This window comes from Hippocampus bargibanti, linkage group LG12 (assembly GCF_051943395.1).
Source record: "Hippocampus bargibanti isolate YZ-2025 linkage group LG12, ASM5194339v1, whole genome shotgun sequence".
Classification (NCBI taxonomy): domain Eukaryota; kingdom Metazoa; phylum Chordata; class Actinopteri; order Syngnathiformes; family Syngnathidae; genus Hippocampus; species Hippocampus bargibanti.
This window is the reverse complement of record NC_142745.1, coordinates 8508591-8531384: the sequence shown is the minus strand read 5'-3', so window position 1 is coordinate 8531384 and position 22794 is coordinate 8508591. Positions and strand designations below refer to the sequence as shown.

The following is a 22794-nucleotide window of genomic DNA, read 5'->3' as shown; positions in this document are numbered from 1 at the left end:
TCTGTATGTCAGGTGACATAATCCGTGCTATGTAACATGACACAACCCAGATCCAGAAAAGAAAACACCGAAAGAGGTTAAATAAAAACAGACGCAAGATGCACACACATACACACGTCTATTTATCAGGCTCACATTCACACTCCCCTCCAAAGGTGGCCTACTTATTGAGGGGTCTGTCCATACAGTATGTATGTGTGCATTACAAATAGTCACTGTTACTGCATTGTCACATTAGTATTCTTTCTTTTAGTACAGATGACATTTCACATACATTACATTACATTTAAATTAATTGCATCAAAATGAAACAAGTAAATATTGTATTGAAAAAAAAAAACACAGGGCATTAAGAATGTAAATTGACATGTATTCATTGCAGCAGATAATAAGGAGTGCCAGTAAAGCCGGTTTGTGCTCTGTTTAGGAAGTTTAAAGTTTCTTCTGACAAATGATTTGCCTTTTCAAGGGCCTCACCAAGTTTGATGTCTCACAGAGCTTCCAAACCTTATAGCCTGGTGAAAATGTATGCTTTTTAGGCTCCTGACTAGGGCCAAACCAATTATTCGGCCAGATAATGTTATCTGCTGTGTTAAAAATCGACAAAGGTTAGCTGTTTCCCCCCCAAAAAATTTTTGCAGTTTGTTTTCGCACATAAGACACATGTCATTCAACCTTTCCAAAAGACTGAAAAAAACAGTGAAAATTGAATGGGTTTTTTTCGAAGTTAAATTAAAAAATGCATTAAAAAAGTATATCTTTGATGTTGTAGGCATTACAACCCCCCCTCCAAAAAAAAGACATTGTTTTCTTTAATTCTGTCACAAACATTTTTCCTTTCGCCAAATACAGGAATCATCATCAACCCAAAAATAAAAACCCATATTATTCATTCTCTAGATCCGAACACAATTTGCTATTTTGGAAAAAATCCACAATTTGTACTTTTGTATAATAAAATTCACAATGAATTTTGTTGACCCAAAACGGCTGATGCTAAATTTCTATACTTCTGTTCCTCTTCACCATCTTATGTGGTCAGAGCCTGGCATCAAAGTTTAACAATCATTTTGAACATTCACCTTTAAGTCGGGGTTGCCCGACTCATTCATTCATCGCTACCCACACCTTTAATATCCAGTTCAATCACAATATTTTTGAACACACATTTTGCAGCTGGATTGGAAAAACAATGTGTCCTCTATTGAGACTTGGATTGAATTCCCTTTGAAATGACACTTGAACATTTTATCTGATGCACTGACTTCGAACCCAGTTGAACTCTTGTGGTGTGGTGTATCAGAAGCTTTATTGTTTGGTATTCGACTCACCATAGATGACATTAAAGAGTGGTATAAAATAAATCTACTCTTACAATAAAAGGAGTTTGGATTGAAATTGTCAATTAACTAATTATACTGTATGACAATAATAATAATAATAATACATTTTATTTTAATCGCCTTTTTCATATTGGGAATTGAGCGTCTATCTAAAAAAAGTGAAAATACAATGTGCATCTTTGTGGGTGCTCACATGTACTTCAAAATTGGCAAGCCTTTTTTTTCCTTTTTACTCAGGGTCGACAAGTCTTGGCTCCACTCCTCGTCATTGTAACAAAAGCCATACAGAAGGCGGTAGAGTGTGAAGGCAGTGTGATTCCTGCATATGAGAAAGAACTGCCACTTCAAACCAAGCTGATTTCAACATGGGGGATAATTGTGCTGTGACTCATGACACCATAGGTATTTTGATGTATTTTGAGACTTGAGAAGTTTTGATAGTTGTGAAAAATGCTAAATATATATCCTTTACTGTAATTCTATCCACTCAAACACAGCTTGACAGTAAACTCGCATTGCGTGCAACCCTACTTCCTGGTTGTCTGTCAGAGGCCTCCAGGAATGTGACCATGTGACTTTCACTTTGATATGTGCATTGAATTGCACATGATCATCTTTCACCTTTTTTTCCCAAACCCGATACCACTCGTGTCATAAAGTCAATCACGGTTTATGACGCCATTTACAAATTACGCACTCGAGTAACAAGTCAACTTTGGCGAGAAAATCGCACGGTTTGGTGAGACAGTGATCGTGGCGTGAAAGAAAAGCAAGGTTGTATAACTGGCTGTGTCGCAATGGGAAGATGGAAAAAACACTCACGACGCGCCTGTTCTTGCTGTAAACACGCAGAAGAAAATGGGAAAATAAAAAAAGTCCCTACGAGGAGGCAATAATTCTAACTTCCTGTTAAAGTTGAAGATAATTCCATTGTCTAACAGGTCAGGCAAGCAGCCTCCTCATACCATCCTATTATGTTTTTTTTTAACTACGGAAAGTATGCGCTGACGTATATATGCCCAAATCAGTCACCTCAACAGATTACAGGATAGAGCATATAGTCATATTTTTCGCTTCAAGAAGATAACATTAGAGGTGGTAGGCGACAGAGACAATTAGCAAGTTTAGACAAATGAAAATATTAATCACTGGCCAAATCAATGGCCTGATCACAACCTCATAGAGTACACATTTCATCAATTTAAGACCCACACGAGGGACACGAGATGTGAGACAATCTCTTTTCATCAATATATGCTACATATTTGTGTTTGCTTTCAACATTTAGCTTGTAGCAGACATGCACATTACACCATGACGTCTCCGATCCACTGGTGAAAAAGACACTTTGATCCTTTTTTTCATTTATCTCGAACTCCTTCATAGAACAAAGAGGGTGCGGAAAGTGGTTCAGATTGAATGACCGTCTGTCTTTTGTGTTGTGTCACATTATTTGTTTTTTTTGTTTGTTTTACTTCAAGATGGCGCCACGAGAATACCTGCCTTTACTGCAGGTCCTGTATTTTGTTGTTCTACTTCTTCCTTTTGTTTCCTCTTACTTTCATCACTTTGCTGCTATGAAACATAAATTTATCCACTGTAATATTAATAAAGGCTAATCCAATCAAATCCAATAATTACCCTCTAACATTGCATATTGAATGAATTTGTGTATGTGCAAGGTCCTTGAAATTTAGTCTCACTGGCCACTCAGCAACCTTCACCCTACTCCTACTGTTAGTCCTCCGGCACTTATAACACGTCCTTGCTGGAAACTCACTGACATAAACTGGCCGGTTTCCAGACCTTCCAGCTGGGCATTCCTCCACATCTCAGGCCCTTTATGTCCTCGATTCAAAATACTCCCGCCAACATGCCATGTTAACATTTTATTTCATGGTCCATCACATTTTTTAAGTTTGAGATTGTATACACAGGAGAAGAGTGGACAGGAAATACAGTATATTACACGCTGGTGTTGTTATGTGACCTTTGTTATTTATTTTGTGTTGTCGCGCGTAACCTTCACTCCAGTATCAAGGCTGTCAGACTTTGTCCATGCCTGCTCAAATTCTTATCAGGAACAAGGATGTAGAAGAGGAAACATACCATTGGTAAATTGTCTTATTGAGTCTTAAAGGACAACCGACGCCTCAGACAAGTTGTGTCCAGAATTTGTAAAATGGCTTCAAATGACTTGTACTGAGCGTATTTTACAAAGATTCCACCGCATATAGATATACGTTTTAAGACTCGTGCTGAATATTCCGGAAGTCTTGTTTTTGAGTTGGTGACGAGTTCGTACGTGACGTCACTGAAGGAACACCCCTGACCGTAAAAAAGGACACATTGTAGCAGTCCTTCCATCACGTCAATGCTTGTTTGGTCTGACAACCTTGTGTTGCGCCAGAAGAGGGCGTCCAAGCTCCATATAAGGAATTTATCAGCCTGTGGAAACGCAATACACTGTCATGTCTAGAAGAGGTCGTCATTTTCTGCCTCTTTTCTGGGACGCTACATTGCAGTCCAGATGCCTCAAAGTGACACGGACTTTCTGAAAATGCCCAATTCGCAGCTCTATTTTTTTGCAGATTTTGGACACTAAGTCATTTTTATTGGTGTTTTGCATTTGAATAAACATATCATACTGCGTTTTTTTGGGTATTTTAGATGCTATAAATCGTTTTTCTGCTGTCAGTCAGGAAACAAAAAAGTGACGTCGGTTGTCCTTTAAGAGAAAATTAAATACTGTGAATTTGTTTCAAATGAAAATTGTGAACACACACACCAAAAATAAGTGAATCACTTAAACGGTTTATATAGAACAAAACGCGTTTGCATGACTGTGGTCAAGAAACATTATGTTTCTTTTCTATTGTAATGGTGTATTTTTCCAATCTATCATTAAAAAATAGATCACATTTTGCATTCTTTCTATATATCATTAAAATCCAAGAGGAACATGAAGTTATGTTTGCTATAAAAGTTTTTCTTCCCTTCAATTTCCACATGACTTTAGTTATAGTTTGTTCATGACAAAATCCCGCCCCAAAAAACGGGAGTGCCATTCAGGTTGATGTTTTGACAATTAAGTTGACTCATGTTCAGTTTTGTAACAGAAGTATTATATACAGTAAAGTCTCGTTATATCGATATTCAAGGGAGTCCGAAAAAATATCGATATAACCGGGACTATCGATATATCCGACCCTGCATGTAATTTTCTCCGTGCATGCATAGAAATAGTATCGATATAACCGAGACTATCGATATATCCGATATCGATATAACGAGACTTTACTGTATTTGCTTTATGTCGCAAATTGTTTTTACATCTTCAAAATATCAGGACATTTCCTAATGACACAATCTCGCTTACAATTAGGCTCACAGTTCCTCATGAACAGTATATTACAGTTGGATTGTTGTGTTGCTAAATATAAACAAGTATGTAACAAAAGGAGCTCTTCATTCATTTTGTGGAATGACAAAGATGTTTCCTCTTGGCTTTGACAGTCAGCCAGACTGAAGGTGTGTCTAGAAATTACACACCACAATAGAGTTCCGTAAAAAAAAAATACAGATTGCTGAGAACTAAAGTTCCCTCATATATCGTATATTCCGTATATATTCGTTAAGCAGAAAAGGGTTCACATGATCACCCACTCAATATAAAAGCCGTAGGCAAAGGAATAAAACAAAAACATCTGAATAATGCTTTTAGATGGATGGATGGATTGATTTGCCTCTATTAGTCTCGCAGTGGAGAAATTTACATTTCACATCAGCAAAGTTATGAAAGGAATGAAAGTAGAAAAACAAAATACATGAGATAACATCTTAAGTAACCAATTTTCTCTCCTTTTGACAAATGGCAAAAACTTTTAACTTCTTCACACACACCCAAGCACATTTTTCACACGAGAGAAGGGTTCATTCTATTCCTCCAGTGCATTATTAATTGATCTAAATAATTATTTCCGTGAAGCCTCTTGCTCTTGTTCGTTATGTCCTACTGGAAACCGGTATTGCTGAAGTGTTAATTGCATGTAAATATTTAACTTCAGAACATTATTAAACCATAGCATTTCTACAGAACAAACTCAAATATATGTGCTCTAGAATGGATTCGGGTGTGGGGTAAAAATAAAGTCAAAAAAGTCAAAGTCAAAGTCAGCTTTATTGTCAAATATGCTAATATGCATGACATACAGCACAGATGAAATTACTGTCCTCTCGGACCCAGCATGCAAGGCACTTATAATAATTGAATAAAACATATTTTTCTTCATCTAAGCACTTTGCATACATACTCCATATTGGAGAAAACCATTCAAATGTGTCATCTCGGGATTATTTTTGTATTGCAATGTATGTACATACTGTACTACAGTGAGGGTTTACCATCTAAAACACGTTGAGCTCAACACTGGCAACATCTGGCGGTAACAAGCCAGAACTGCATTTTGAAAAAGCATCAAAACAACGTTTAAACCGCTTACCAATTATTATTTGACTGAGATAATTAAAACCAACTCGACACACCTTAAATTATGTTCGCTTGTATTCGTTTTTTTTTTCTTTAAAGACATTGATGCAGCGTCCCCTTTAACAAACTGGGCCGGTTTCCGGGCGCCCAATCGCGGCGCGTAAACTGAAACTTGTTGTCATAGGTTAGCAGCTAAAGGCAAACAGCTAGCCTTGTTTTCTTTCTCTCTCCCCCCTAAGAGCAAACACTGGCTTCCCTAGCAGCACCGCGTCAATCGTGACAAACAATTTAGAAGTTGTCGGTTATCCCTGTACCACGAAAGATGACTTCTGCACTGGTAAGGGGATCTACAAAGACATGTTATGCGCAAAAGAAATGTTGTCTGCCATAAATTGGAATTGACGTACAACAGACGCTAAGAAATGTGCAAGCTTTAAATGTGATGTTCTTCTACTTCTATTTCCAAGTTTTGATTTGAGGGATTAATGTTTGTGATCAGTTATTTTGAGTTGTGAGACAAGACACACACCAATATACGCGTGGCGGAAATACGTCACTAATCAGCTGCTATCATCTTGTACATGAGATATTTATTGCATTGCCTGAGAAGAATTTTTAATTAGAGTAACAATCATGTATATGATAGGATTTGAATATTCAATGCTACAATGTTCAACACACAAAACTAAGGACGTTGCATTGAAGATTTTTTTAGGGATGTTAGTATATTGTAAATACCCTAATACATATCGAATTATGCTCCAATACAATTTGTAGTATGTGGGATTATTCAAAGTGTGATGATTAGATTTCAAATTCATGAATCGTGTTTTTGGTCTAAAATGAAGGTTTGTCTTAACCATTTACATTTCTTCTACACGTGAGCTTTTGGTGTAACCTTTGGTTGAATTCAGTGTGAATTTAATTTACGGCAGCAACGTTATGAAAGGAAGAATGAGTTAATCTTGTTAAATATTTAATCACAAGGGATGTAATGATGCACCAAAAATCCTGGTCCGATAAATACCTTGGTTTTAAGTTCACATTGGGTATAGTAAAGAAACACAATGGTAAACCAAATGTTTATCATTTGAGAAATGGCTAAATTAAGTACCAACACATTTTAAATCATGCCATAGTAAAGTACAATATCAATCAATCATGCGTGTTTTAGGATTTCAAAGATTGTGAGAATTACACTTTCTTTCTCAATCATGTTTGCAAACCAGAAGCAGATATGCACTGTGTTTATGGATTTGGCGCATGGCTAGAAAGTGAGGTACTGCTTTTTGTCTTTTGACTCGGTTAATCTGTGTGGAAACTCACAAATAGCACTTGATTGGAGTACATTATTCGCTCTGCATTTGGGTGTTTGTATGGCCGAAATCCAGGACACATGTCAAGTTGCTAGGGTTCATATAAAATTGACAGAGGCCCAGACCTGCTCCAAATGCCTTGAGTTCAACACTGGTTGAAAAATGGTGTAAAATGTCTGTAAAGATTCCACCAACCTTTGGTTTAAAATGTAATACATATATGGGTTTTGGAACTACGTATTTATGAGAGTCTGGTGGAAATCTGTCATCCCCAAGCCTCAATATTGACATTGTTTTGCCAAAAAATAAACAGCCGCACAAAACACTGGCGATAAAAACCCGGCAGTACAACAGACATCTAAGTTGTACACACATTTGAATTTTTTTATTGATCTTTTTTCCCACTGAAGACCAAAACCATGACCGTTGAGCTGAATATCACGCATCCAAAAGACATAACAACTTTGTTCAACTCTACATTTGGTAGTTCATCGATTACAAATTGAAAAAAAAATATTGTTAAAATTTGAGAAATAAAAACATGCAGCTCATAAACGTGTTAACTCTCGACGCCGTATTTGTCAAAGTGTCTCATGATGATGCCAAGCTCCAGCTCCACGGTGCCCATAGACGCGGTGTGCAGCCTGTGTCTGTCCGCCCCGCTGTAGATGAGATCGGGACTCCTGAGCTGCGGTCCCCCGCCGACAAACATTCGCGATATCTCTTCCTGCCAAGAACCGAGCGGCCTCCACGTACAGCAGCTGACTTGATGATGTCCCGGATTTGAGGGAACGTGGCAATAACCGTATCCGAACAACTCGCAGCGACCGAACGAATCTTGGTGCCACACCTGGAGATGTATCTTGGGCCAACCTTGCAGTCCTTTGGTAGCGTAGTGCAGGTCAATGGGATGGCACCAGTACGCCATGTCGCCAGTCTGTGGGCTGTCCACTTGAGTCTGACCCTGTTTCGAGCCGGAGAGGAGACGCCAACCCCCGCCAGTGTGAACCCCCCATTTGCAAAATAGACTGTTCCGAGGGAAGCCCGTGGCCCCAACCAGCTGACCTATGATGTGCAGCTCGGCCATGGCACGAAAAATACACTCACGCGTGGCAAAAACAAGTCTTTATAGCTCCTTCGCACGCGAGTTGCGTGGCTGAAAGCGTCACCGCCTTACGTCTCCTAGACAACGCTGTTCGTTTTGTGGATATTCGTTATCCCGCGTTTTGCGTCTCGGGTGGTCTAAAGAACTCCTCTTGCATTTCGATGCATGTCTAAGTCGTCAGCGTTCCCTTAAGAATCCACACAACTATAAGCAATGCCGCAATGGATGCTTAAAGCTGGGCGGAAAAGACCAATGCCAGGGACATATAAATGTGAAGGAAGTACTACTTCTTCGATGGTTACCAGCAAATGCAATGGAAACAGCGCCACCATGCGGGTATGACGCTTCTAACTGCGACGTCACCACATTTTTTTGAACTGTCACACTCGGTTGACATTTTTTGTGACTGTGGACATGTTTACTTTGTAGCTACAGTACATTGTTCTCATGGTATATCAGAGGTGCATATTTTTACGTGAATACAAATTATGGAATGTATTTATTGATTTGCGTTCACGTAAAAATATTTTGTAGCACTGTTGATTGTACTAATTTGAATCTCTCACAGGGAAAATAGTTCCGAGAAATGTTTTGTGTCATCTAGTGTAGATAAATAAACGGCTCAGAATGTGAATGTGCAACATACAAATTGGTCTTCAAGTACATTTAATGTTTTTTCCCTCATTCCTCAAGTCATTGTAACCTCACAAAAACTCTCTGACATAAATATGAAGATAAAATGGATAATAATTATTTTATACTCAATGTCAAGTGCAGCTTATTATAATTTAACCTGCCAGAAAAAATATTTTCATTGATAAAAATACGTCTGTGTAAGCTCTCAGTCGTACAGGAGTGGTCCATCGATGAGAAGGTTTCTTCAGCCGTCATCTGTACAAAAGTGAAGGTTTCGGACGTTTCGCCTCCTATCCAAGAGGCTTCGTCAGCGAACTAAAGTCTGACTGGTCGTATCGGCCCCATTTATATATCCCTAATGTCCAGACCTGGTGGCGCCGGACACAGCTATGATAGGTCCCTACTCTCAGGTTGGGGGGGGGCGCGGGACCCCCCCCTGTGGCCCCACTGATTGTTCCTACATTCCTGACTAACGATTGGCCTATTACACCCACACCCCCCGGTATCACCTCATCAGCATAACGACCCTCATCAGCATTGCGAAAGTTGCCTAACCTGTTTTGCCTGAGCAGGCTATTGTATGAACGATCCAAATTGAACCTCACACCACCAGACCGGTTTAATGAAGGATTTTGTTGTTTTATAAGAATCGCCTCTTTTACCCCCCTTTCAAACCATCTATGTTCTTTCGCTAAGATTTTAACCTCATTGTCGTCAAATGAGTGGTTGCTAGCTTTTAGGTGCAAATGTACTGCCGATTGAGGCCCACTAGTATTATCCCTGCGATGTTGATAAAGTCTTTTTTTGAGAATTTGTTGAGTCTCCCCAATGTACTGCTCTTTACAATTTTCATTCTTACAATGTATGGAATAAACTACATTACTTTGTTTTTCATTTGGTAGCCTATCTTTTGGATGCACTAATTTTTGCCTTAACGTGTTTATCGGTTTGAAATAAGTAGGAATTTTATGTTGCCAAAGGACTCTTTGTAATTTTTCAGAAACTCCTGCAATGTACGGTACTGCTACTCCTCTCCTTTTAGAATCTTGAGAATTATTGGTTTCGTTCGCTATTCTTTCTTTCTGACATTTGTTGAATGACCACTGAGGGTACCCACAGTTAGTGAGTGCTCTCCTGATATGTTTTGACTCCTGTTCTCTACCTTCAGTGCTAGTTGGTATTAGTTTAGCCCTATGCTGGAGGGTTCTGATAACTCCTAGTTTATGTTGTAAAGGGTGGTTAGAGTCAAAAAGTAAGTATTGGTCAGTGTGCGTAGCCTTCCTAAAGACTTCTGTTTTTAGCGCTCTGTCCTCTTTTATAATTACTTTACAATCCAAGAAGGCTAGTTGGTTCTCTTGAATGTCCTCACGAGTAAATTTAATGTTGAAGTCTACAGAGTTGAGATGATCTGTGAAGGATTGAATTTCTTGTTTCTTAATTATGACAAAAGTATCGTCCACATATCTAAACCAGTGTCTAGGTTTTGTCCCTGGGAAGGATGTGAGGGCCTGTTTCTCCATCTCTTCCATGTAAAGATTAGCCACTATGGGTGAAACTGGTGAGCCCATAGCACAACCATGGATTTGTTTATAAAATTTTTCCCGAAATTGAAAATACGTAGTATTAAGGCAGATTTCTAATAATTGGCAGATGTGATCCGGTTTCAGTTTGGTTCTTTCATGCAGAGAAACATCCGCCAGCAGCCTCGTCCTCACCACTGAGACTGCTGCTGGGGTTGGGACAGATGTAAAGAGAGAAGTCACATCGTATGATGCCAAAGTTTCCTCAGGTTCCAATATGAGGTCTTTGATCCTCTCTACAAACCCTGTGGTGTTCTCTACGTGGTATTCTGTGTTACCAACCAACGGAGCTAAAATAGTTTTTAAATATTTGGCTACATTGTATGTAGAGGAGTCAATGCTACAAACAATGGGTCGGAGGGGGAACCCTTCTTTATGTATTTTTGGCAGGCCATAGATACATGGCGTGGCCTCTCCCGGGTATAATCTAAAATACATCTGTTTGTCTATATGTTTTCCTTTCTCTAGCTTTTGGAGACAGTCAATCATTTCTTTCTTGTATCTATTGGAAGGGTCCCTTTTTAGTTGCTCATACGTGTTAGAATCACTGATTAACCTATTTATTTTGTCTTCATAATCCAATGTGTTGAGCAGCACTGTGCATCTGCCCTTGTCTGCTGGCAAAATAGTAATATTTTTGTCTTTTTGTAGAGTAGTTAACGCCTTTCTCTCTTCTAATGTTATGTTGGACGGAGGAAGTTTGGCACTACTGAGAAGAGCTGATATTTTAATGCGTAGATATAAAGTAATTATAAAAGAGGACAGAGCGCTAAAAACAGAAGTCTTTAGGAAGGCTACGCACACTGACCAATACTTACTTTTTGACTCTAACCACCCTTTACAACATAAACTAGGAGTTATCAGAACCCTCCAGCATAGGGCTAAACTAATTCCAACTAGCACTGAAGGTAGAGAAAAGGAGTCAAAACATATCAGGAGAGCACTCACTAACTGTGGGTACCCTCAGTGGTCATTCAACAAATGTCAGAAAGAAAGAATAGCGAACGAAACCAATAATTCTCAAGATTCTAAAAGGAGAGGAGTAGCAGTACCGTACATTGCAGGAGTTTCTGAAAAATTACAAAGAGTCCTTTGGCAACATAAAATTCCTACTTATTTCAAACCAATAAACACGTTAAGGCAAAAATTAGTGCATCCAAAAGATAGGCTACCAAATGAAAAACAAAGTAATGTAGTTTATTCCATACATTGTAAGAATGAAAATTGTAAAGAGCAGTACATTGGGGAGACTCAACAAATTCTCAAAAAAAGACTTTATCAACATCGCAGGGATAATACTAGTGGGCCTCAATCGGCAGTACATTTGCACCTAAAAGCTAGCAACCACTCATTTGACGACAATGAGGTTAAAATCTTAGCGAAAGAACATAGATGGTTTGAAAGGGGGTAAAAGAGGCGATTCTTATAAAACAACAAAATCCTTCATTAAACCGGTCTGGTGGTGTGAGGTTCAATTTGGATCGTTCATACAATAGCCTGCTCAGGCAAAACAGGTTAGGCAACTTTCGCAATGCTGATGAGGGTCGTTATGCTGATGAGGTGATACCGGGGGGTGTGGGTGTAATAGGCCAATCGTTAGTCAGGAATGTAGGAACAATCAGTGGGGCCACAGGGGGGGGTCCCGCGCCCCCCCCAACCTGAGAGTAGGGACCTATCATAGCTGTGTCCGGCGCCACCAGGTCTGGACATTAGGGATATATAAATGGGGCCGATACGACCAGTCAGACTTTAGTTCGCTGACGAAGCCTCTTGGATAGGAGGCGAAACGTCCGAAACCTTCACTTTTGTACAGATGACGGCTGAAGAAACCTTCTCATCCATTGATAAAAATGTGTTTTCTTTCTCTAGAAGAGAATTGGAATTAATTTAGCTCTTTTGAATACCCCCAAAGGGAAATGGACCAAATTCAAAATGTATTTTACGCATGCTTTTAAACATCTGAAGTAATTTATTGTTTCATATAATAATAGAATATGTTCATTCAACCATTTTATATTTAAGTTAGTGGTGTGTGTGTGTCACTTCCAGGTTAAATGAAAGCTGGCGTGTCTGGCTGCCGGTGCTCACCCAAGTTTTGAAAGGCATTTATAAATTGAAATTATTATTATTATTATTATTATTATTATTATTATTATTATTATTATTATTATTATTATTATTATTATTATTATCAAACCATGTTTCCCAATCCTGAGGCATTAGTGATGATCTAGTTTCAAAATTGGATAAAAAATGCAATTGCACTGCACAGACATATGATATTTTAAACTTATGTCTCCCTATCCATATAGCCTGATCCAACCCTTGAGCATAATTTTAAGGGTCACAAGGATGCTGTGACAAGTGTGGACTTCAGCAGCAACTTGAAACAAATCGGTAACTGCTCTATACATTTAAAAATCTGTGTTTTAATTTGACTGGGGTTTTCTGGCAACTGGTTGCCTAACTTCATTCGTATCGTTATTCTCCAGCCACAAGCTCCGCGGACTGCAGCGTGATGATCTGGAATCTGAAACCTCAGAGACGCGCGTATCGTTTTGATGGACATGAAGACGCAGTCACTTCCATCCAGTTTTCGCCCTCAGGACATCTGGTGGCCTCTTGCTCGAAAGACAAGACTGTGCGCCTCTGGGTTCCGAACATGTAGGTTATTTTATTTTATTTATTTATTTTTCCTGCCAGGACGTTAAGATTGGCACAGTGCAAAGAAGAAAACAAATACCATCATACGTCATGAAATAAAATTAACCTTCCCATATTTTGTCATCATAATGGTTATTAAAATGTGAATTCGTCTGTGTAAGCTCTCAGTCGTACAGGAGTGGTCCATCGATGAAAAGGTTTCTTCAGCCGTCATCTGTACTTATTGTACAGATGTACAGAAGGGCCCATACTACCAGTAAGACTTTAGTTCGCTGAAGAAGCATCTTGGATAAGAAGCGAAATGTCCGACAACTTCAAAGATGTACAGATGACGGCTGAAGAAACCTTTTCATCGATAAAGTGAATTGTTTTTAAAGTGTAAATGTGCTAAATAATGAAACAAAGTAAATTAAAGCTGTTTATCCTTAGAAGACAAGTTTCGAAATGGAAACAGAAATGTTTACAGGCAATACCCATGACCCAGTAGCGGTTTATGAATATTACTGAAACCAATAAAGCCATTTGATGATACCAAGTTGTATTATTCATATTGTACTGAGCAGCCAGATCCTTGTGTGTGATACATACATTTGTGGGTTTTACAGGAAGGCTCAGTCAACCGTTTTCAAGGCTCACACGGCCACCGTGCGTAGTGTGAATTTTTCTGGGGATGGTCAGACTCTGGTCACGGCGTCCGATGACAAGACGGTCAAGGTGTGGGCCGTCCACCGACAAAAATTCCTCTTCTCCCTCAACCAGCATATCAACTGGGTCCGCTGTGCAAGGTACAAGACGTTTGGCAATCCCAAATAAGCCTGTAACTTCATTAAATATTTGCATGTCTTGCAGGTTTTCTCCAGATAGCCGCTTGGTCATTTCTTCAAGTGATGACAAAACAATTAAGCTGTGGGACAAGAACAACAGGGAATGCATTCATTCTTTCTGCGAACATGCTGGGTGATTACTTTATTTATAATTTTTTAGCAATAATTTGATCAGTGTAAATATATCTTTCTTCCTTCCATCCTGAAGTTATGCAACCCACGTGGATTTCCACCCCAGTGGAACGTGCATCGCTGCAGCTAGTACTGACAATTCAGTAAAGATTTGGGACATTCGATCCCTGAAGATGCTGCAGCATTATCAAGGTAAAGATTAAAGACATCTCACCGTTATTTTACAGAATTTTATGCAAATGTTTAGCTTCTACAAGGTTAGGTCCACATTCAATTAGATTCAATGCAAATGCTTGCTTGCTTAAAAATTATTATTTTTTTAGCTTTCTAAAGATTTTTAGTGTCCTTGTAATTTGCATTACACGGACAAGTGAGGACATTTTGATGCTGCTCTTGAAGACAGCAATGTCCTCTTTCAGCCAAAAGAGGGCGCCGATGGTTTATGGAAAACATGCTCTGCTCATTTTATCTCTGTCATGTTCAGTTTGGTTCTTTCATGCAGAGAAACATCCGCCAGCAGCCTCGTCCTCACCACTGAGACTGCTGCTGGGGTTGGGACAGATGTAAAGAGAGAAGTCACATCGTATGATGCCAAAGTTTCCTCAGGTTCCAATATGAGGTCTTTGATCCTCTCTACAAACCCTGTGGTGTTCTCTACGTGGTATTCTGTGTTACCAACCAACGGAGCTAAAATAGTTTTTAAATATTTGGCTACATTGTATGTAGAGGAGTCAATGCTACAAACAATGGGTCGGAGGGGGAACCCTTCTTTATGTATTTTTGGCAGGCCATAGATACATGGCGTGGCCTCTCCCGGGTATAATCTAAAATACATCTGTTTGTCTATATGTTTTCCTTTCTCTAGCTTTTGGAGACAGTCAATCATTTCTTTCTTGTATCTATTGGAAGGGTCCCTTTTTAGTTGCTCATACGTGTTAGAATCACTGATTAACCTATTTATTTTGTCTTCATAATCCAATGTGTTGAGCAGCACTGTGCATCTGCCCTTGTCTGCTGGCAAAATAGTAATATTTTTGTCTTTTTGTAGAGTAGTTAACGCCTTTCTCTCTTCTAATGTTATGTTGGACGGAGGAAGTTTGGCACTACTGAGAAGAGCTGATATTTTAATGCGTAGATATAAAGTAATTATAAAAGAGGACAGAGCGCTAAAAACAGAAGTCTTTAGGAAGGCTACGCACACTGACCAATACTTACTTTTTGACTCTAACCACCCTTTACAACATAAACTAGGAGTTATCAGAACCCTCCAGCATAGGGCTAAACTAATTCCAACTAGCACTGAAGGTAGAGAAAAGGAGTCAAAACATATCAGGAGAGCACTCACTAACTGTGGGTACCCTCAGTGGTCATTCAACAAATGTCAGAAAGAAAGAATAGCGAACGAAACCAATAATTCTCAAGATTCTAAAAGGAGAGGAGTAGCAGTACCGTACATTGCAGGAGTTTCTGAAAAATTACAAAGAGTCCTTTGGCAACATAAAATTCCTACTTATTTCAAACCAATAAACACGTTAAGGCAAAAATTAGTGCATCCAAAAGATAGGCTACCAAATGAAAAACAAAGTAATGTAGTTTATTCCATACATTGTAAGAATGAAAATTGTAAAGAGCAGTACATTGGGGAGACTCAACAAATTCTCAAAAAAAGACTTTATCAACATCGCAGGGATAATACTAGTGGGCCTCAATCGGCAGTACATTTGCACCTAAAAGCTAGCAACCACTCATTTGACGACAATGAGGTTAAAATCTTAGCGAAAGAACATAGATGGTTTGAAAGGGGGTAAAAGAGGCGATTCTTATAAAACAACAAAATCCTTCATTAAACCGGTCTGGTGGTGTGAGGTTCAATTTGGATCGTTCATACAATAGCCTGCTCAGGCAAAACAGGTTAGGCAACTTTCGCAATGCTGATGAGGGTCGTTATGCTGATGAGGTGATACCGGGGGGTGTGGGTGTAATAGGCCAATCGTTAGTCAGGAATGTAGGAACAATCAGTGGGGCCACAGGGGGGGGTCCCGCGCCCCCCCCAACCTGAGAGTAGGGACCTATCATAGCTGTGTCCGGCGCCACCAGGTCTGGACATTAGGGATATATAAATGGGGCCGATACGACCAGTCAGACTTTAGTTCGCTGACGAAGCCTCTTGGATAGGAGGCGAAACGTCCGAAACCTTCACTTTTGTACAGATGACGGCTGAAGAAACCTTCTCATCCATTGATAAAAATGTGTTTTCTTTCTCTAGAAGAGAATTGGAATTAATTTAGCTCTTTTGAATACCCCCAAAGGGAAATGGACCAAATTCAAAATGTATTTTACGCATGCTTTTAAACATCTGAAGTAATTTATTGTTTCATATAATAATAGAATATGTTCATTCAACCATTTTATATTTAAGTTAGTGGTGTGTGTGTGTCACTTCCAGGTTAAATGAAAGCTGGCGTGTCTGGCTGCCGGTGCTCACCCAAGTTTTGAAAGGCATTTATAAATTGAAATTATTATTATTATTATTATTATTATTATTATTATTATTATTATTATTATTATTATTATTATTATTATTATTATCAAACCATGTTTCCCAATCCTGAGGCATTAGTGATGATCTAGTTTCAAAATTGGATAAAAAATGCAATTGCACTGCACAGACATATGATATTTTAAACTTATGTCTCCCTATCCATATAGCCTGATCCAACCCTTGAGCATAATTTTAAGGGTCACAAGGATGCTGTGACAAGTGTGGACTTCAGCAGCAACTTGAAACAAATCGGTAACTGCTCTATACATTTAAAAATCTGTGTTTTAATTTGACTGGGGTTTTCTGGCAACTGGTTGCCTAACTTCATTCGTATCGTTATTCTCCAGCCACAAGCTCCGCGGACTGCAGCGTGATGATCTGGAATCTGAAACCTCAGAGACGCGCGTATCGTTTTGATGGACATGAAGACGCAGTCACTTCCATCCAGTTTTCGCCCTCAGGACATCTGGTGGCCTCTTGCTCGAAAGACAAGACTGTGCGCCTCTGGGTTCCGAACATGTAGGTTATTTTATTTTATTTATTTATTTTTCCTGCCAGGACGTTAAGATTGGCACAGTGCAAAGAAGAAAACAAATACCATCATACGTCATGAAATAAAATTAACCTTCCCATATTTTGTCATCATAATGGTTATTAAAATGTGAATTCGTCTGTGTAAGCTCTCAGTCGTACAGGAGTGGTCCATCGATGAAAAGGTTTCTTCAGCCGTCATCTGTACTTATTGTACAGATGTACAGAAGGGCCCATACTACCAGTAAGACTTTAGTTCGCTGAAGAAGCATCTTGGATAAGAAGCGAAATGTCCGACAACTTCAAAGATGTACAGATGACGGCTGAAGAAACCTTTTCATCGATAAAGTGAATTGTTTTTAAAGTGTAAATGTGCTAAATAATGAAACAAAGTAAATTAAAGCTGTTTATCCTTAGAAGACAAGTTTCGAAATGGAAACAGAAATGTTTACAGGCAATACCCATGACCCAGTAGCGGTTTATGAATATTACTGAAACCAATAAAGCCATTTGATGATACCAAGTTGTATTATTCATATTGTACTGAGCAGCCAGATCCTTGTGTGTGATACATACATTTGTGGGTTTTACAGGAAGGCTCAGTCAACCGTTTTCAAGGCTCACACGGCCACCGTGCGTAGTGTGAATTTTTCTGGGGATGGTCAGACTCTGGTCACGGCGTCCGATGACAAGACGGTCAAGGTGTGGGCCGTCCACCGACAAAAATTCCTCTTCTCCCTCAACCAGCATATCAACTGGGTCCGCTGTGCAAGGTACAAGACGTTTGGCAATCCCAAATAAGCCTGTAACTTCATTAAATATTTGCATGTCTTGCAGGTTTTCTCCAGATAGCCGCTTGGTCATTTCTTCAAGTGATGACAAAACAATTAAGCTGTGGGACAAGAACAACAGGGAATGCATTCATTCTTTCTGCGAACATGCTGGGTGATTACTTTATTTATAATTTTTTAGCAATAATTTGATCAGTGTAAATATATCTTTCTTCCTTCCATCCTGAAGTTATGCAACCCACGTGGATTTCCACCCCAGTGGAACGTGCATCGCTGCAGCTAGTACTGACAATTCAGTAAAGATTTGGGACATTCGATCCCTGAAGATGCTGCAGCATTATCAAGGTAAAGATTAAAGACATCTCACCGTTATTTTACAGAATTTTATGCAAATGTTTAGCTTCTACAAGGTTAGGTCCACATTCAATTAGATTCAATGCAAATGCTTGCTTGCTTAAAAATTATTATTTTTTTAGCTTTCTAAAGATTTTTAGTGTCCTTGTAATTTGCATTACACGGACAAGTGAGGACATTTTGATGCTGCTCTTGAAGACAGCAATGTCCTCTTTCAGCCAAAAGAGGGCGCCGATGGTTTATGGAAAACATGCTCTGCTCATTTTATCTCTGTCATGGATCGAGTTACAGTACATTCCGACATGAATCGAATGTGATGACCAGCTTGCCACCAACTAGAGCAATTGACTTCATTTGTGTGAAAGTAAACATGAAGTGCAGCCACCATTAAGACACAGTTAGCGGAGAAACATAAAATACAGGAGGTGGTAAAATGGTGGAGATGGAGAAAACACGGGCAATTATGCTGCAATAGATATTGTACCAAATTGCTTTGAATTATGCAGGTAGTTTGATTATGTGCAACAGGCCGCTGCGGCACACTTAGTACCTGGCTGCACGGGCATTAAAACTACTGTATTTTCCGGCTTATAAGGCGCACCAAAAAGTCTTAATTTTCTTCAAAAGATGATATTTTGAAGACAATTATTATTATACAGTAAAGTCTCGTTATATCGATATTCAAGGGAGTCCGAAAAAATATCGATATAACCGGGACTATCGATATATCCGACCCTGTTTGCATGTAATTTTCTCCGTGCGTGCATAGAAATAGTATCGATATAACCGGGACTATCGATATATCCGATATCGATATAATGAGACTTTACTGTACTCAGGTTTTTTTATACATGTAATTGATTGAAGGTGTGCTTTATAGTCCGGTGTGCCTTGTATCTGGAAAAAGTTTGAAAATACACTTTTCATTAAGGGTGGGCCGTATACACCGGAAAATACGGTTTATTTAAGGCTAAGAAAAGTTTCACAACACGTTGCATGCAAAATTGGATAAATATTTTATGTGCAACTTTTGCATTAATGTATGTTATTGTGTGTTCTCTCTAGTTCACAATGGGGTGGTGAACAGTTTGGCTTTCCATCCATCTGGTAATTTTCTCCTCACTGCATCCAACGATTCCACAACCAAGATACTGGATCTCGTGGAGGGAAAATTGTTGTTCACACTTCACGGGCACCAGGTTAGAACACGCGCATATACAAATTCTTTATAGCCTGGCCAAATTTAAGGGTAAGAGACAACCTGTTAGTTTAGGTCATGTGTCACTGACGTTTTTTGAAAGTTGCCTGTTGCTCTGATATTAGTATCATCAATTAGTTAGTTGATAGTCATCTGCAGTATGTGATGAATCACTGATCATGTCAATGCTTCCTGACAATATTCAATGATTTAAGGCAAGAAACATAGAGAAAAAACATAGATAGCAACACTTTCAATGAATCTCTGGAGCGGTTTACATTTTCAAACAATCACCTCAACAACGTTTCGAGGAAATCACAATTTCCCATCATGAGTGAGCTCTATAGTATTAAACCTGGCCTACGGGACACTACTCGGATACTACTTGGTCCCCTCCGAAACAGGTTGTCATTAGCATGGCTCTCTGCACTGCATGTCAACTTTTTTGTTTTCCTCCTTGAAGTGTGTATACAGTATGTTCACTTACTTTTTTCCTCGCATTTGTAGATTACAGTTTATTTTAGTACTAGCCAGGCAGGCAGCCCACTCATAATGACTCATCTCCAAAACAGGACCGTGTTTCTTCCTCTGTTTATGTGGATCATCTCGTCCTCCTTACCTCCTCCTCCATTACCACCACCTCCTTTTGTTCTCCTCTTTTATTCACATCTTTTTTATTCAATGTCAACTCTAGTCTCTCTGTTCTCAACAGTTAGCATTCTCTCTTTAAGCCCTACTGGACGTGCAGGCTCAATATCGAAAGGAAGCCTATTCACCTCACATATTTTTTTGTATCCTGTGTATGATGTCTTTATACTTGACCTACCACTAGTCCACTCTTATTACAGATTAAAAACATAACAACAACAACAAAGCAATACATCATAGCCACCTTCTCACAACTCTCAAGTTGTCATCTCTTGCACATACTCCTCATTTGTCCCATTGTTCTGTGTGGCACAGCACTGATTCCAGCTTGGAACTCTCTCATTACAAATAACCTCTAAATTTGAATGGTACTGATGTCTGAGTAAGAAAAATAGGAAACAAAAAAAAATCATGGGTTTAACTTATGGCAGTTGAAAACAGACCCTCACCATCCTACAACAAAAACCAGTTGTCCTCGCAATTAACAAACTGCCACAAGTTGGCTCGGTCTCATGCAGATTAGCCATGTGGTCCTCCTTTTCATTGCATCAATCGTCTGTCCAGGCTGCTCACTACATTATGACTAAATAAACAATAATAAAAATAAAATTGGCAGAACAGAATGTACCGCGGCTTGCATTCTCCCTCCTCATAGACTTGCCATCAGAATCATGACGGATTAGACTGACTGTTAAAAACATTGTCTTTAGACTCAACAAATGTGTTATGCTGGAGACAGACTGACCCTGGAATGGATTTGTTCCATTTTTGTGATGCATTTTGGGAAAATTGTTTCAAATCAGGGGTTGGCCAACCTCCTGAAAAAGGTTGCGGTGCAGCTGCATGGAGGGTTCACTGTATTATTCACCTTTCCTATCAGTATTTGTGCTAAGGTTAATGAATGTGACTGCTTCCCCTGCACCCCCATTTTCATGGTGCTTCTCCAGATTGAGCATGAAGCGCTACATTGTGCAAAACTCTCTTCAGTTGTGTGCTCCACTCATGCCAGAGCACACATATTAGGTCATGCATTGTCCTGCCAGTGGTTTCATCACCACATAAAGCAAAGGAAAAAGGTGGAGGGCGCAAACCTCACGAATAATGTCAAGTTGCTCCTGAAATTAATTACAGTGATTATGAACTTAATTGGTTCCCAGAAAGCGTGCGTAAGGCAAAAAGGGTGTCTTCCAAACATTAATTTCCCATAGGAAACCATTAGAAATGAGAATAATCCGTTTCAGGATCCCCATAAAATGTAATTTTCAGGATCCCCATAAAATGTAATTTTCTACTAAATGAGCCTTAAAACTACACAAAATATACCCTATTTTATGTATAACAAATGTGCTATTGTATTGTACTTAAAGAAATAAACTGTACTGTATAAGAAAGTCGTTTTATTTACCTTTGGGATGGATTACTTTATTTATAATTTTTTAGCAATAATTTGATCAGTGTAAATATATCTTTCTTCCTTCCATCCTGAAGTTATGCAACCCACGTGGATTTCCACCCCAGTGGAACGTGCATCGCTGCAGCTAGTACTGACAATTCAGTAAAGATTTGGGACATTCGATCCCTGAAGATGCTGCAGCATTATCAAGGTAAAGATTAAAGACATCTCACCGTTATTTTACAGAATTTTATGCAAATGTTTAGCTTCTACAAGGTTAGGTCCACATTCAATTAGATTCAATGCAAATGCTTGCTTGCTTAAAAATTATTATTTTTTTAGCTTTCTAAAGATTTTTAGTGTCCTTGTAATTTGCATTACACGGACAAGTGAGGACATTTTGATGCTGCTCTTGAAGACAGCAATGTCCTCTTTCAGCCAAAAGAGGGCGCCGATGGTTTATGGAAAACATGCTCTGCTCATTTTATCTCTGTCATGGATCGAGTTACAGTACATTCCGACATGAATCGAATGTGATGACCAGCTTGCCACCAACTAGAGCAATTGACTTCATTTGTGTGAAAGTAAACATGAAGTGCAGCCACCATTAAGACACAGTTAGCGGAGAAACATAAAATACAGGAGGTGATAAAATGGTGGAGATGGAGAAAACACGGGCAATTATGCTGCAATAGATATTGTACCAAATGTCTTTGAATTATGCAGGTAGTTTGATTATGTGCAACAGGCCGCTGCGGCACACTTAGTACCTGGCTGCACGGGCATTAAAACTACTGTATTTTCCGGCTTATAAGGCGCACCAAAAAGTCTTAATTTTCTTCAAAAGATGATATTTTGAAGACAATTATTATTATACAGTAAAGTCTCGTTATATCGATATTCAAGGGAGTCCGAAAAAATATCGATATAACCGGGACTATCGATATATCCGACCCTGTTTGCATGTAATTTTCTCCGTGCGTGCATAGAAATAGTATCGATATAACCGGGACTATCGATATATCCGATATCGATATAATGAGACTTTACTGTACTCAGGTTTTTTTATACATGTAATTGATTGAAGGTGTGCTTTATAGTCCGGTGTGCCTTGTATCTGGAAAAAGTTTGAAAATACACTTTTCATTAAGGGTGGGCCGTATACACCGGAAAATACGGTTTATTTAAGGCTAAGAAAAGTTTCACAACACGTTGCATGCAAAATTGGATAAATATTTTATGTGCAAC

At 39.0% G+C, this 22794-nt stretch overlaps 3 protein-coding genes across 3 annotated transcripts in view; 2 read left to right on the top strand and 1 right to left on the bottom strand.

Annotated features, from left to right (window-relative positions):
- Positions 1 to 7524: 7524 nt before the first annotated feature.
- On the bottom strand, positions 7525 to 8463 carry b9d2 (B9 domain containing 2). Its single transcript, XM_089010666.1, has one exon. It carries the CDS (start codon positions 8233 to 8235, stop codon positions 7708 to 7710), a length of 528 nt encoding a protein of 175 aa, XP_088866792.1. The 5' UTR covers positions 8236 to 8463; the 3' UTR covers positions 7525 to 7707.
- Positions 8464 to 8466: 3 nt separating this feature from the next.
- The window catches only part of poc1a (POC1 centriolar protein A), a 37686-nt gene continuing 23358 nt past the window's right edge, over positions 8467 to 22794 (top strand). The window contains exons 1-7 of the mRNA XM_089010667.1: positions 8467 to 8589; positions 12782 to 12866; positions 12962 to 13133; positions 13739 to 13918; positions 13983 to 14090; positions 14166 to 14281; positions 19373 to 19506. Of these exons, the coding sequence (XP_088866793.1) occupies positions 8467 to 8589; positions 12782 to 12866; positions 12962 to 13133; positions 13739 to 13918; positions 13983 to 14090; positions 14166 to 14281; positions 19373 to 19506 (918 nt within the window). The remainder of the gene's footprint in view (positions 8590 to 12781; positions 12867 to 12961; positions 13134 to 13738; positions 13919 to 13982; positions 14091 to 14165; positions 14282 to 19372; positions 19507 to 22794) is intronic.
- Positions 16685 to 18083, top strand: LOC148890329 (uncharacterized). Its single transcript, XM_089010664.1, has 4 exons — positions 16685 to 16708; positions 16799 to 16883; positions 16979 to 17150; positions 17756 to 18083. Exons 1-4 carry the CDS (start codon positions 16685 to 16687, stop codon positions 17961 to 17963), a joined length of 489 nt encoding a protein of 162 aa, XP_088866790.1. The 3' UTR covers positions 17964 to 18083.

What these genes read in the sequence shown, in the direction of transcription:
- LOC148890329 (XM_089010664.1), top strand. Translation starts at nt 16,685, where the DNA reads ATGTTTCCCAATCCTGAGGCATTA. An exon ending in TTCCCAATCCTGAGGCATTA is followed by an intron (nt 16,709 to 16,798) that starts GTGATGATCTAG and finishes CTATCCATATAG; the next exon opens with CCTGATCCAACCCTTGAGCA. An exon ending in CGCCTCTGGGTTCCGAACAT is followed by an intron (nt 17,151 to 17,755) that starts GTAGGTTATTTT and finishes TGGGTTTTACAG; the next exon opens with GAAGGCTCAGTCAACCGTTT.
- b9d2 (XM_089010666.1), bottom strand. Translation starts at nt 8,235, where the DNA reads ATGGCCGAGCTGCACATCATAGGTCAGCTGGTTGGGGCCACGGGCTTC.